Source organism: Lolium rigidum, unplaced genomic scaffold (assembly GCF_022539505.1).
Source record: "Lolium rigidum isolate FL_2022 unplaced genomic scaffold, APGP_CSIRO_Lrig_0.1 contig_20394_1, whole genome shotgun sequence".
Lineage (NCBI taxonomy): Eukaryota > Viridiplantae > Streptophyta > Magnoliopsida > Poales > Poaceae > Lolium > Lolium rigidum.
Genome location: NW_025899963.1, coordinates 98,936 through 112,295, shown reverse-complemented (window position 1 = coordinate 112,295; position 13,360 = coordinate 98,936). Strand labels below are relative to the sequence as shown.

The following is a 13,360-nucleotide window of genomic DNA, read 5'->3' as shown; positions in this document are numbered from 1 at the left end:
AGTCAGAAAATCATTACTGATTTTTGTTGGTTCCTTTCTGTTAATCAGTTTTAGGTATGAATGGTGTAAGTAATATTGTTTGATTTGGCTTGTCTTGGCGAATCTGTCCTGATCATATTCTCCATAGTATATTTCTGTTAGGTGTACATTAACTTGAGGAGAAGTTCTCATAAAATTACCTTAACTTGAGGTGTGGTAAAAAGTTACCTTAACCTGCATTATCTAAGGTGTTAGGTCGTTTTTATGTTTCTTGCTAATAAAAACGTGCAGCTACAATTCGGCACTAAAATGATTTGGTGAGCAAGGCACCGTGACATAATCACAGCCCAAGCTTTTGCAGTCTAAAAATGCAAGACAAGGGAATATCTCAAGTTTGAACCAAATCGACGCGAATTCATTTCTCTAGTTACCACCCAATGGCTGATATGCACTTGTAACAACATTTTGTGATCATCGCCTCGGTGCTACTCCTGCCACCGCTGACCTTGCGCAACACCTGATACCCAATCTGTCCTCCATCCGATGCGCGGTCGACTTTTAGCTCCGCCTTGAAGGATGCCCACTAACCTCGAGCATGACTGGTGTGCCACGGCACCCTGAATCACCGGCGAAGTTTGTTTGCACTTTAACGATATTTTTGATAGCCTGCCAATGTTAATATGGCTATCAAAGGTTGCAAACTCACACAATCACACACAGCTCAATTGGAACAAAAAATACGCCTTCATGCTCATATCGCGTAGTAGAGAAAGGCGTAAACGCCAAGAGGATGCAATCAGATTTAAATAGCTAACGGATTAGCGGCTACTTTTTCCGAAACGCCCCCTGAACTTCTCCTTCCTCCCCCAGATCACCAGGTCCCCGCTCTCCTCCCAAAATCCCAATCCCCGTCTCGTCTCCCTCCATTTCCGCGGGGTCTAAACATAGGCGAGCTCGGAGCACGCGTCGCACGCTCCCGCACTCACTCGGAGAAATTTTTCCGTCGATCGCGATCGAGCTCCTCCCCGTCCCACATCGAGATCGCATTCCGGATTAATCGAACCCCGTATAGGGTTTGTTTCCTCGTCGCCGGCCGGTGGTGAACGGTGAACGGTGATGCGCCGGTGCTGGCAGTAGGCTCCGTTCGGAGGCGATGAACCTCGTGCGGGGTCTCCTCCGAAAGTCGCCGAACCCCGCCGCGGCGCCCGCGCCCGCCTCCCCCTCCGTCCGCGGCGGCTGCTTCCCCGGCGCCGACCTCGACGACGCCCCCGAGCCCCGCGTCGTCTTCAGGTACGTTTTATTTGTTTGGCCGCATCCGGTTCATTCACCTCCTCGCATTGGTACACGCGACTTGTTTGTGCGGGTCGAGGGCTCCAAAATTTTTTGGGGCGCTGTTCCGCTCTATCTCGCTGTTGTTAGAGCAATCGCGTGCACGTAAAGTGTTTATGTAATTAACTATGAGAAATGCATGCTATAGGAGAGAGCGATGCCGATGCTCTGGGAGCAGCCCAGTGTGTGTTCTGAGTATGGTTGAGTAGTAAACTAGTAACGCGCGAGTTGTTTTTCCCGAGACGAGCCTGAACTTGTACTAATACCTTTTTTTTTTTTTGAGAAACACTTGTACTAATACCTACTTGTATAGTTGTATTTGCTGCGGCCGTTTTGGGCTTTATCTATAAAGATGAACTTGTACAGTAAGATCACACCACACCAAGTGTAACAGTAATTTGAGACTGAATCATGTTACTGGTCAATGGCGTTTAATATGTTTTTCTGGACAATCGTAACTGTAAGGATTTATAGATAGAATCTATGATGGTCACTTGATTGTTATGCGCAAATCAGCATGATTGGCTCTCCTAATTATTTCTCATCTCGTTCTAGTGATAGCGCAGAGGAGGGAGTCTTAAATACACTTTGGGAGGACTACGAGAATGCCCATGATCAGGTATGCCCTTTAAGCTTGGTAGATCGACCCTTCCTACTTGTTTGCCCACTTGGCTTAGATTTAGCTTGTGTTCAGCAAGGAATGTTTTACAATGAAAAAAATGTATTTTTCTCGTTTAACTTTCAGTTATAGTTTCACTTCGATTAAAACTGCTCCCAGCATGATAACATTTGTATCAACACGTGTTGTTGCAACCTACAACGTACAACTTTTGATTTTCTTGAAATATACGTAATAAGAATGATCGCTTAATCCGGTTAGATTTCTGTCAAGTGTCAGACATAACTGTATTATGTGTGTTCTATGATAAATTAATCAGTGTATTGTTTAGTTACTCCCATCAGCAATTTAGTCAGAAGTCAGTACTATATCTTGTATCCCTTTGCAATAATTTTTACAGGACGAAAAGGAGAAAGCCCTGCAAATTTTTGTCTTAAAATTTCTACAAACATTCAGAGATTGGGGTCCACACCATATTGAGCAATCGGTTGATCAAGAATTGGGATCTGATGAAATAGTCGTTGGATGCTCTTACGGGCATCCTTCTGAGGTCATTCTTATTCTGATTCAGGAAATTTCTCTGATAACGTCAACTATCACTGAAAGTAAGTGGCTCTACTGTATGATGAGTTTATATTTTGGGATACAGCTCCAGTTTCTCGTTTCTCTCCAATGCTTTTTTTTTTTCACCCAGAATGATGATATTTCTGCATTCTACTTTTGCTTGTGGCACTATATAAGAGCCTACCTACTATTTATGCTCATACAATGTATTATGATGTCCTGTTCAACATGGGACTTAGAAGTTTGGAATTAGGTGTAGAGACAAAATTGTAACTCTTGGATGCTTTTGCCACTACACAGAGCCTTGTTATTTACTTTGGCAGGGCCACTCTTGTATTTTTATTGTTTTGCCACTGTCAGGTCACACGTAGTTGAGTCACATAAGTAGAAGTAAAGTACCAGAATGGTCTCGGCAGCAGTAAAACCAGTAGGCAGCACCAGTGGTACCTTTTTTAATCTTAATCTTCCAGAGCAAATATAAGAGGGGTATAATGGTTCTTTCTGATGAATAAGTCATTGTATTCTGGTCTTTGTGGAGTTGCTGCAGCACACACATGTTCCTGTGGACTGCAGCACACACATGGTCCTTTGTGAAGGACAGGTGGTTAGGATAGGATAGCATCCCTGATCTTTGACTGCTTTTTAGAGGCATCAAAGAACTGGCAGTTAGAATCTTAGACTAGCATAAGGACTGGCAGTTAGCATCTTTAGACTAGGATATTCTGGCTGGCTAGCAGCTATAAATCTGTAACCCCATGCCCTCAGTTTAGCATGGCATTGTGTGAGATGTGTGTGAAATAAACCAACGAAAATTGCCCCAACTCTCCTAGTGTCATCCTCTTCTTCATGAAAGTGAGGCTAGAGATACTAACAAGTGGTATCAGAGCCAGGTTGTCTTGCAGCCTGAGCATCTCCTACTCCTCCCCTTCACAGGGAAGGGAGCAGCCCCAACCAGTAGCAGCCTCAACTGCCCCTGGTTACTTCCCTCCGTCCGGGTTGTCGAGCAGCAGCTCGTCGGAAGCAGCGCTCAGCCCCCGGCAGCGAGCCATGTCCGACGGCCACTCTCAGCACACGGCTACCTCCAGCACGCGGCGTCGGCAGGAGGCCGATCGCGCCGCGGCAGAGGAGCGTGAACGAGTGGCCGCGGCGGCCGCTGCGGCGAAAGCAAGGGCATCGAGGCTGGCAGCGGCGGAGCTGGCAGCAGCCAGAGCGGAGGTAGAAGCAGCAGAAGCAGCGGAGGCAGCACGTGCAGCGGCGGCGGAGGTCGAGGTGCTGCGTGGCAGCACCAACGGCTCCGTTTCTGCTGATGGCAGCGTCGACGCAGCGGCACCGCAGGCGGCGCAGCGGGCAGCGCAGTGGGCAGCCGAGCATGCCCGCGCACCTCGGGATGGCGCTCCCAGAGGAGGCGCGCACGGCGGTGGCGGCTGGGATGACCAAGACCGCGGCCTCTACGGGGTCCGGACGGTGGTCAGGGATGTTGGTCCCGGTGTTGGGTGGCCTACCCTCACATAAACCAACTACGTCGAGTGGGCCGCGATCATGAAGATCATGCTCCAGGTGCGGCACATGTGGGAGGCAGTCCACGACGGCGACGTCGACCATCATGAGGATCGACGGGCGCTGGATGCCCTCATCGCCGCAGTCCCAGCCGAGATGCAGTTCTCGCTCTCCCACAAGCAGACTGCCAAGGAGGCTTGGGACGCCATCGCCGCAGCACGCATCGGCAGCGACCGTGCTCGCAAGTCCACACTGCAGGCACTTCGCAAGGAGTGGGAGAACCTGGCCTTCAAGCCAGGTGAGGACGTTGATGACTTTGCTCTCCGTCTTAACACTCTGCTGCAGAAGATGGTGCAGTTCGGCGATGACGCCTACGACGAGGAGAGAGCTGTCGAGAAGCTCTTTCGCTGCGTCCCCGAGAAGTACAAGCAGATGGCTCGCTCGATCGAGTCACTGCTGGACCTCTCCACCATGACGATCGAGGAGGCGATAGGTCGCCTCAAGGTCGTCGAAACCGACGAGCCACAGTCTTCGTCGGGGCCCATCACCACCGGCGGGAAGCTGCTCCTCACTCGGGAGCAGTGGGACGCTGGCCACGGTGACAGGAAGAAGGGGGAGCCTTCTTCCTCGACGAGCGGCCGCAAGCGCGGCAAGCCACGCAAGGCGCGGAAGGATGGCCATGCCAAGGCGCAAGGTGATGCCGGCAGAGGCGCCGCCGGCAAGCCCAAGCCGGCAAAGGACGATGCCTGCCACAACTGCGGCAAGCTTGGTCACTGGGCCAACGAGTGCCGACAGCCACGACGTGGCCAGGCCCACGTCGCACAGGCGGGGGAGGAGGAGCCAGCTCTGTTCATGGCGCATGCCAGCATCGAGCTGTCTCCAGCGGCACCGACCGCAGCAGCTCTCCACTGTACCGCTCTCCTCCACCTTGACGAGCCAAAAGCACACGCCCTTCTCGGCGATTGCTCTGGCAACGACAAGACTGGCGGGTGGTGCCTCGACACCGGCGCCACCCACCACATGACCGGCCGACGGGAGTTCTTCGCCGAGCTCGACTCCGACGTGCGAGGCTCCGTCAAGTTTGGGGATGCCTCCGCTGTGGAGATCAAGGGCGTCGGCTCCGTCATCTTCGCCGCCAAGACTGGAGAGCACCGGCTGCTCACCGGTATCTACTACACCCCCGCGCTGAGGAACTCCATCATCAGCCTGGGACAGCTGGATGAGAACGGCTCCCGAGTGCTGATCGAGAGCGGAGTTCTGCGCATCTGGGATCGCCACCGTCGCCTGCTTGCCAAGGTAACCAGAGGCACAAATCGCCTCTATGTTCTTGATGTGCAGGTGGCACAACCCCTTTGTCTCGCTGCTCGTCGGGAGGACGAGGCGTGGCAGTGGCACGAGCGCTTCGGGCACCTTCACTTCGAGGCCCTGAAGCGGCTCAGTACCACAGAGATGCTGCGAGGCATGCCCTGCCTTGACCATGTGGAGCAGCTGTGCAACGTCTGCGTCTTGACGAAGCAGAGACGACTCCCCTTTCCCCAACAGGCGAGCTTCAGAGCCAAGGGAAGCTCGAGCTCGTGCACGGGGACTTGTGTGGCCCGGTGACACCGGCCACACCAGGAGGACGACGCTACTTCCTGCTGCTCGTCGATGACCTCTCCCGCTACATGTGGGTGGTGCTCCTCGGCAGCAAGGGAGAGGCAGCGGACGCCATCAGGCGCTCGCAAGTTGCTGCGGAGGCGGAGTGCGGCCGCAAGCTGCGCGTGCTGCGTACCGACAACGGCGGCGAATTCACAGCGGGCGGGTCGCGTCGTACTGCGCTGATGAAGGCATCCAGCGCCACTACTCCGCGCCTTACAGCCCGCAGCAGAACGGCGTCGTCGAGCGGCGCAACCAGACGGTTGTGGGGATGGCTCGGGCCCTCCTCAAGCAGAGAGAGGTGCCGGCTGTCTTCTGGGGAGAGGCGGTGCTGACGGCCGTCTACATCCTCAACCGCTCGCCTACTAAGGCCCTCGACGGCAGGACGCCGTACGAGGCCTGGCATGGGCGAAAGCCGGCAGTCTCCCACCTGCGGGTCTTTGGCTGCCTCGCATTCGCCAAGGAGCTCGGCCACATCGGCAAGCTCGACGACAGGAGCACTCCGGGAGTGTTCATTGGCTACTCGGAGGGCTCGAAGGCCTACCGCATCCTCGACCCCAAGACACAGCGTGTGCGCACGTCGCGAGACGTCGTGTTCAATGAAGGGCGAGGATGGGCATGGGGCAAGGCGGTGGAGGACAGCTCAACTCCGACGTATGATGACTTCATTGTCGAGTACGTCCACTTCGAGGCAGCCGGGGGAGTAGGCAGCTCTTCTTCAACAAGCTCGCCTACCTCGGTCCCCAAGTCTCCATCGACCCCGGTGGTTGCTACACCACCACAGCCGGCGTCACCACATACTCCAGCACCGGTAGTCACTCCTCCGGGCACGTCTACACCAGCTCATGTTGAGCACAGCCCGGTGGAGTTCGCTTCCCCGCTCTCTCACGACGGGGAGCGCATCGACGCGTATCATGGCGGCGAACCGCTGCGGTACCGTACGATGGAGAACCTTCTCGGCGACCAGTCGGTGCCGGGACAAGTGCCACGCGACCTGGAGGCGCAGCTGCAGCTTGCGCGTGACGACGGCGAGCCTCAGTCCTTTGCAGAGGCTGAGAGAGACGCAGCATGGCGCGCTGCCATGCAGTTGGAGATGGATGCGGTCGAGAAGAACCGCACCTGGCAGCTTGCTGACCTCCCTCGTGGTCACCGCGCGATCACCCTCAAATGGGTGTTCAAGCTGAAGAGGGATGAAGCCGGCGCCATCGTCAAGCACAAGGCTCGCTTGGTGGCACGAGGCTTCTTGCAGCAGGAGGGGGTCGACTTCGACGACGCCTTTGCTCCCGTGGCACGGATGGAGTCCGTGCGACTCCTCCTTGCGCTCGCTGCCCAGGAGGGCTGGCGCGTCCATCACATGGATGTCAAGTCTGCCTTCCTCAATGGCGACTTGAAGGAGGAGGTCTACGTGCAGCAGCCGCCGGGATTTGCGATTCCCGGCCAGGAGGGCAAGGTACTCCGCCTGCGCAAGGCTCTCTATGGCCTGCGGTAGGCACCACGGGCGTGGAATGCCAAGCTGGATTCCACGTTGAAGGCAATGGGCTCCGAGCAAAGCCCGCATGAGGCGGCTGTCTACCGACGGGGGAGTGGAGGAAACACCCTGTTGGTGGGCGTCTATGTCGACGACTTGGTGATCACCGGCATCAAGGATGCAGAGGTGGCAGCGTTCAAGGAAGAGATGAAGGCCACCTTCCAGATGAGTGATCTGGGGCTCCTCTCCTTCTATCTGGGGACCGAGGTGCACCGGGACCACTCCGGGATCACGCTTCGGCGGACCGCCTACGCCAAGCGCATCGTTGAGCTAGCTGGGCTCACTGGATGCAACCCAGCCCTCACTCCGATGGAGGAGAGGCTGAAATTGAGCCGCGACAGCACGACAGAGGAAGTGGACGCCACACAATACCGGCGTCTTGTGGGGAGCCTTCGCTACCTCGCCCACACACGGCCAGACTTGGCCTTCTCCGTCGGCTACGTTAGTCGTTTCATGGAGCGTCCGACGACGGAGCACCTGCAGGCTGTGAAGAGAATCATCCGCTACATTGCGGGGACTCTTGACCATGGCCTCCACTACCCTAGGTGTCCTGGGGCGGCGCACTTCGTCGGGTACAGCGACAGCGACCACGCCGGCGACATCGACACCAGCAAGAGCACAAGCGGGATCCTCGTCTTCCTCGGCAAGTGCCTCGTGAGCTGGCAATCGGTCAAGCGGCAGGTGGTGGCCATGTCCAGCTGTGAGGCTGAGTACATAGCAGCCTCCACCGCTTGCACTCAGGCGCTCTGGCTCGCTCGACTGCTCGGTGATCTCCTTGGTCGAGACACTAGACCAGTGCAGCTCTTGGTGGACAGCAAGTCTGCTCTGGCCTGGCAAAGAACCCCGTTTTTCATGAACGGAGCAAGCACATTCGGTTGAGGTATCACTTCATCCGAGACTGCTTGGAGGAAGGGAGCATCAAGGCAAGCTACGTCAACACCACGGATCAGCTCGCGGATCTGCTCACCAAGCCTCTTGGGAGGGTCAAGTTCCTCGAGCTCTGCTCCCGGATCGGGATGGCTCAGCGCTCCCGCAAGACGGCGTACAAGACTTAGGGGAAGAATGATGAATAAGTTATTGTATTCTGGTCTTTGTGGAGTTGCTGCAGCACACACATGTTCCTGTGAACTGCAGCACACACATGGTCCTTTGTGAAGGACAGGTGGTTAGGATAGGATAGCATCCCTGATCTTTGACTGCTTTTTAGAGGCATCAAAGGACTGGCAGTTAGAATCTTAGACTAGCATAAGGACTGGCAGTTAGCATCTTTAGACTAGGATATTCTTTTTTTCGCGAAAACGCAAAAGCCTTGCGTTTCGATGCATTGATAGATAAAGAAGAGTTTATGTACAAGTCCGAGCACGGACACAACACGCCGTACAACTCGACCCAAGGAAAAGGAAAAACTAATCTAGGGGAGTAGCTGGCGCACACCCCGGGCTCCCGCGTCCGCCCATTGCCGCGCCTCGGCCACTAAGTCGTTGAACAAGGATGTCACCGAAGGTCGCACGTTGTCAAAGACCACCGCGTTCCGATGCTTCTAGATCCACCATGCCGTAAGCATGATAACCGACGAAGTGCCCTTGCGCAGCTGGCGGGGGGCGGTCCGCACCGCCTGCGACCACCACTCCGCGAAGTCACCCTCAACCGTGGGAGGGCCTGAGGTGGATCGTATCCACGACAGAACCTCAAACCAAACCGTCCTGGAGAAGGAGCATCCTGTGAGCAGATGGCTCATTGTCTCGACAGATTGGTCACATAACGGGCATGTAGGCGCGTGCGGGAGTCCACGTCGTGCCAGTCTTTCCCCCGTCCAGCATCTGTCGAGGCAGGCCAGCCATATGAAGAACTTCACCCTAGGCGGCGCCCAGGATTTCCAGTTAAGCTTCCAGGAGCCTGAGATGACCGCCCCCTGGAAGAGGGTGTCATAACGGGAGCTGGCCGAGTACCGGTCATCCGTCGTCCAACGCCAAATCAGCCTATCTGGGCCCGCCGATAGCTGGGTGTCCCGGAGTCTGCCCCACAACTGTACGTACTGCCACAGTGCTAGGGCGCTCAGTGCCCCAACTATGTCGGGGATCCAGGAGAGTGCGACCAACGCCTCTCGGACCGTGCGAGCCTTCCGCCGACGCTTCAGTACTAGGGCGTACACCTCCGGCGCCATCTCCTTGATGGACCTGCCGTCCAGCCACCTGTCTTCCCAGAAGAGGGCGGATTCCCCGTTGCCGACCACCATGTAGGTGGAGGCCGCGAAGACATCCAGCTCCGTCTTCGAGAAGTGCATGTCCAGCCCGCGCCATGGTCGCAGAGGATCAGTGCGCATCCGCCAGATCCATCTCAACCTGAGGCTGATGGCAGTGCGCTCAAGGTCTGGGATTCCCAAGCCCCCCAGCCGCAGCGGCCTGCACACCCGCGCCCAGTTGATGTGGCAGTGCCCACCGTTGGCATCCGCCCTACCCGTCCATAAGAATCCTCTCAAGATCTTATACACCTGCTTTAGTGCTTTCTTGTGGATGCCCAGCACCATCAGCTGATGTAGAGGGATCGCTGCTAGGACCGAACGGATCAGCGTCAGACGTCCCGCCCTAGGCATCATCGATGCCTTCCAGGTGGGAAGTTTGTCAGCCAGGCGGTCTACCAGAGGCTGGAATGATGCAGCCGTCAGCCTTCTGGTGGACAGCGGGATGCCAAGGTACCTCACCGGGAAAGGCGCAAGCTGACACTCCATGAGTTCAGCTGCGCCCACCGACTCCTCATCCGAACAGGCGATCGGAGAGACCGAGCACTTAGCGAAGTTGGTACGCAACCCTGATGCATGACCAAAGAGCTCCAGGATACCGCGTACAGCACGCAGTTCCGTCTCATCTGGATGGCAGAAGATCACCACATCGTCTGCATAAAGCGATACCGACGTCACTAAATCCCGTCGCGCTAAACGTCTCAGAATCCCCAGCTCCATCGCCTTAGCTAGCATCCTGTTGAGCGAGTTCATCATCAGAACGAACAGCGCTGGCGACAAGGGGTCTCCCTGTCTCAGGCCCCGTCGATGCCAGATCGGGGGGCCTGGCTCGCCGTTGAGCATCACCCTAGTACTCTCCGTAGATAGGAGAATGGACACCAGTTCGCGGAACCTTGGTCCAAAGCCTACCTTGCGGAGGATCTCCAAGAGGAAACCCCACGAGACGGAATCGAAGGCGCGGGCGATGTCCAGCTTAAGCATCACCCGCGACTGCTTCTCCCGGTGAAGGAACCGAGCAGTCTGCTGGACCAACATAAAGTTGTCGTGGATGCACCGTTTGCGAATGAACGCGCATTGGTTGCGATCCACCAGCGACTCCATCCGAGGGGCAAGACGCGTAGCGAGCGCCTTAGCAACCAGTTTGGCGAAGATATGGATCAGGCTGATCGGCCTGTAATCGCCTAACGCAGCCGCATCCGGACGCTTAGGCAGCAGGATTAGCAGGGCCTGGTTAAGGCCTTGGAACCCGCGCCCACACAGCGTGAACAGCTTATTGAAGGCAGCCATGAAGTCGCCTTTCACCACGCCCCAACACTTTTGGAGGAACTCAGCCGTGAACCCATCGGGCCCGGGCGCCTTGCCCACAGGCAGTCGCCGGATCACCTCCCAGATCTCGTCTTCAGTGAACGCAGCCTCCAACTCCGAGAGATCCTCAGAGTGGGTGTCCAGGAAGTCCAAGTCCAGCGAGTGTTGTCTCTCCTCCGAGGTTCCAAGCAGGCCTTCGAAGTGTGCGAAAGCAGCTCCAGCCATCGTCGCATGGTCGGAGGTAACCGCGCCTTCCACCTGCAGGTTGTGGATCACGTTCTTCTGGCGGCGGTAAGCTGCGTGCTGGTAGAAAAAGGCCGTGTTAGCATCCCCTTCCTTGAGCCACGCGATCTTGGCCCGCTGCCTAGCCATGGTGCGCTCCAGAGAGGCCAGACCCAGGTAAGCATGTTTGACGTGTGCCCTGAGTCGGCGTTCGTCTGGTGACAGCTGTCTAGTCTCCATGGCCACATCCAACCTCAGGACGACCTCCCGCGCTATCATCAGCTGCAGTTTGACACAACCGACCTTCTTGTCACTCCAGCTCATCAGACTGCGTGCTGTGCGTTTTAGTTTAGCAGTGAGCCGCCGGAAGAGGTCAGGGTCCCCCTCCACAACATCCCAGGCGCTCCGCACAGCCTCCTCGAAGCCCTCTAAGCGAAGCCAGAACCGTTCGAACTGGAACCGCTTCGGTCCTGAGGACTTGGTGGTGCAGTCCAGTAGGAGTGGGCAGTGGTCAGCCACCACCGTCGCCAAGCAGCGCAGCATGCAGCTACTATGCAGCTCCTCCCAAGCAGCCGTGACAAACACCCGATCCAGCCGGACAAGAGTGGGCGTTTCCCTCTCGTTAGACCACGTATAGCGTCGCCCGTGAAGGTAGATCTCCTTCAGCTCGCAGTCATTCAAGAAGCGTCGAAATCTGCCCATCATCCTACGGTTTAGGTTGCCGTTGTTCTTGTCCTCATCACGATAGATCAGGTTAAAATCCCCGCAGAGAGCCCACGGTCCGGGGTGACCCCTGCGGACATCGCGAAGTTCCTCTAAGAAGGCGACCTTGTCGGCCTCGGCTCGTGGTCCATAGACACACGTCAACCACCATCCGAGCCACCACCCACCGGGGAGACCCTAGCTGTGACACTATTAGCCCCGTAATGGGCGCTATCGAGCTGCACCACACGGCTAGTCCAAGCCACAATGATCCCCCCTAGTATCAGTCGCCGGCAAGCAGAAGTAAGCATCAAAGTCTGCGCCTAGCGCCTCAATAACAATCGCATGGGTTACAACAGATAGCTTTGTCTCCTGGAGACATACAATGGACGCACCCGTAGTGTTCACAACACTCCTAAGACCCGTACGCCTTGCGCGATCATTGAGGCCTCGCACATTGGCCACCAGCACCTTAGGTTCGTACAACATCGGAACAGCTTAAGACACCCGTGGACCACCGTCAGGGGTCAAGCCTCGATGAGGCGACCACCCGTCATCCCCAACAGCGGTGGGGAACATCCTCGGATCGTCGAGAGCGACCACCCATAGAACTCCGCGATCGCCTCAATCATGTCATCCGTCAGGGGCAGCTCGTACATCTTATGATAGGCTTCCAGGGCCGCCTCCGATGGCGCCTCATCCCCCTTGAGAAGGCCAAGCTTGCGCATCAGGTTGCGCACCGCTCTCATCTCCACGTTCAAGCCACCAGGTTGCCCTGCAATCCTAGAGCTACGGCGAGGCTGGAAGTTTAGCTCCGCCAGCCTGCGGCGAACAGCCGGAGTCTGCAGGAGAGCGTCTGAGCTCGACTTGGCGGCTGTGAGAAACTCCCCTAGGGTTCGCGGCCTTGCGATGGGCGACGTCCGTGGTGGGGGGGGGGGGCTGCCGCGATCTTTGAAACACCACTGGTGGCGAAGCAAAGCGGCACACCGCCGGGGACACGAGCGAGGGAGAGGGAACCAAGCCTACGTCGCGAACGCCGCGCGCCGGAGGTGTGTCCACCACAATCTCCTCGTCAACCTGCTCGCCATCGGAATCCTCGACCCTGAACTTGTGCGCCTCCGAAGAGTCAGCATCCTCAGCGTTGACGACGACGGCCAGCTGGAGCACCGGAGAGTCCAGCGACGTCTCCTTTGCCACGTCGACGTCGACAGGGGGAGAAATCTCCCCGTTCTCCCGCGCAGCATTTGAATGCCGCGGCGTGGCAGCTAGGGCCTCCGCATCATCCGCGACGTCCTGGACCTGGCCCATCTGGCGCTCGGCCAGTGCCAGCAACGTCCCTTGCTGGGCCTGGCCCGCACCGTCTCCACCACCCACCAACGCTGCGCACTGCCGGCGTGGCGAGGAAGGCCCAATGCTGCAGCCAGAGTGGCCCAACATGGAAGAAGCACGTGAGAGCGACGCAGTCGTCGTCCTCTCCACGGCGCTGCCCTGCTCACGCAGTTGGATGGAAGGGGGCCCCGGCCTCGACGGAGACAGGAGAGCAGCATCCGCGGCTGGGATCAGGATGGATCCAATGCGGAGCCCCGCTCCCATGTGCGACGCCTCCAGTGCCGCTCCCTCGTCCACCGAATCGGCCGCGCGGACCACCACGGTCCCATCCTTGACCAGCCCCTGGACCAGCAACGGCATGGAGCCGGTAGCGTCCAACGGCGAGGCGACGTCGGCAGTCCCACCGGGCCCA

At 57.0% G+C, this 13,360-nt stretch overlaps 1 protein-coding gene across 1 annotated transcript in view; it reads left to right on the top strand.

Moving 5' to 3' along the window:
• Positions 1–1,132: 1,132 nt before the first annotated feature.
• The window catches only part of LOC124680603 (BEACH domain-containing protein B-like), a 44,852-nt gene continuing 32,624 nt past the window's right edge, over positions 1,133–13,360 (top strand). The window contains exons 1-3 of the mRNA XM_047215670.1: positions 1,133–1,269; positions 1,864–1,927; positions 2,328–2,532. Coding sequence (XP_047071626.1) covers positions 1,133–1,269; positions 1,864–1,927; positions 2,328–2,532 — 406 coding nt within the window. The remainder of the gene's footprint in view (positions 1,270–1,863; positions 1,928–2,327; positions 2,533–13,360) is intronic.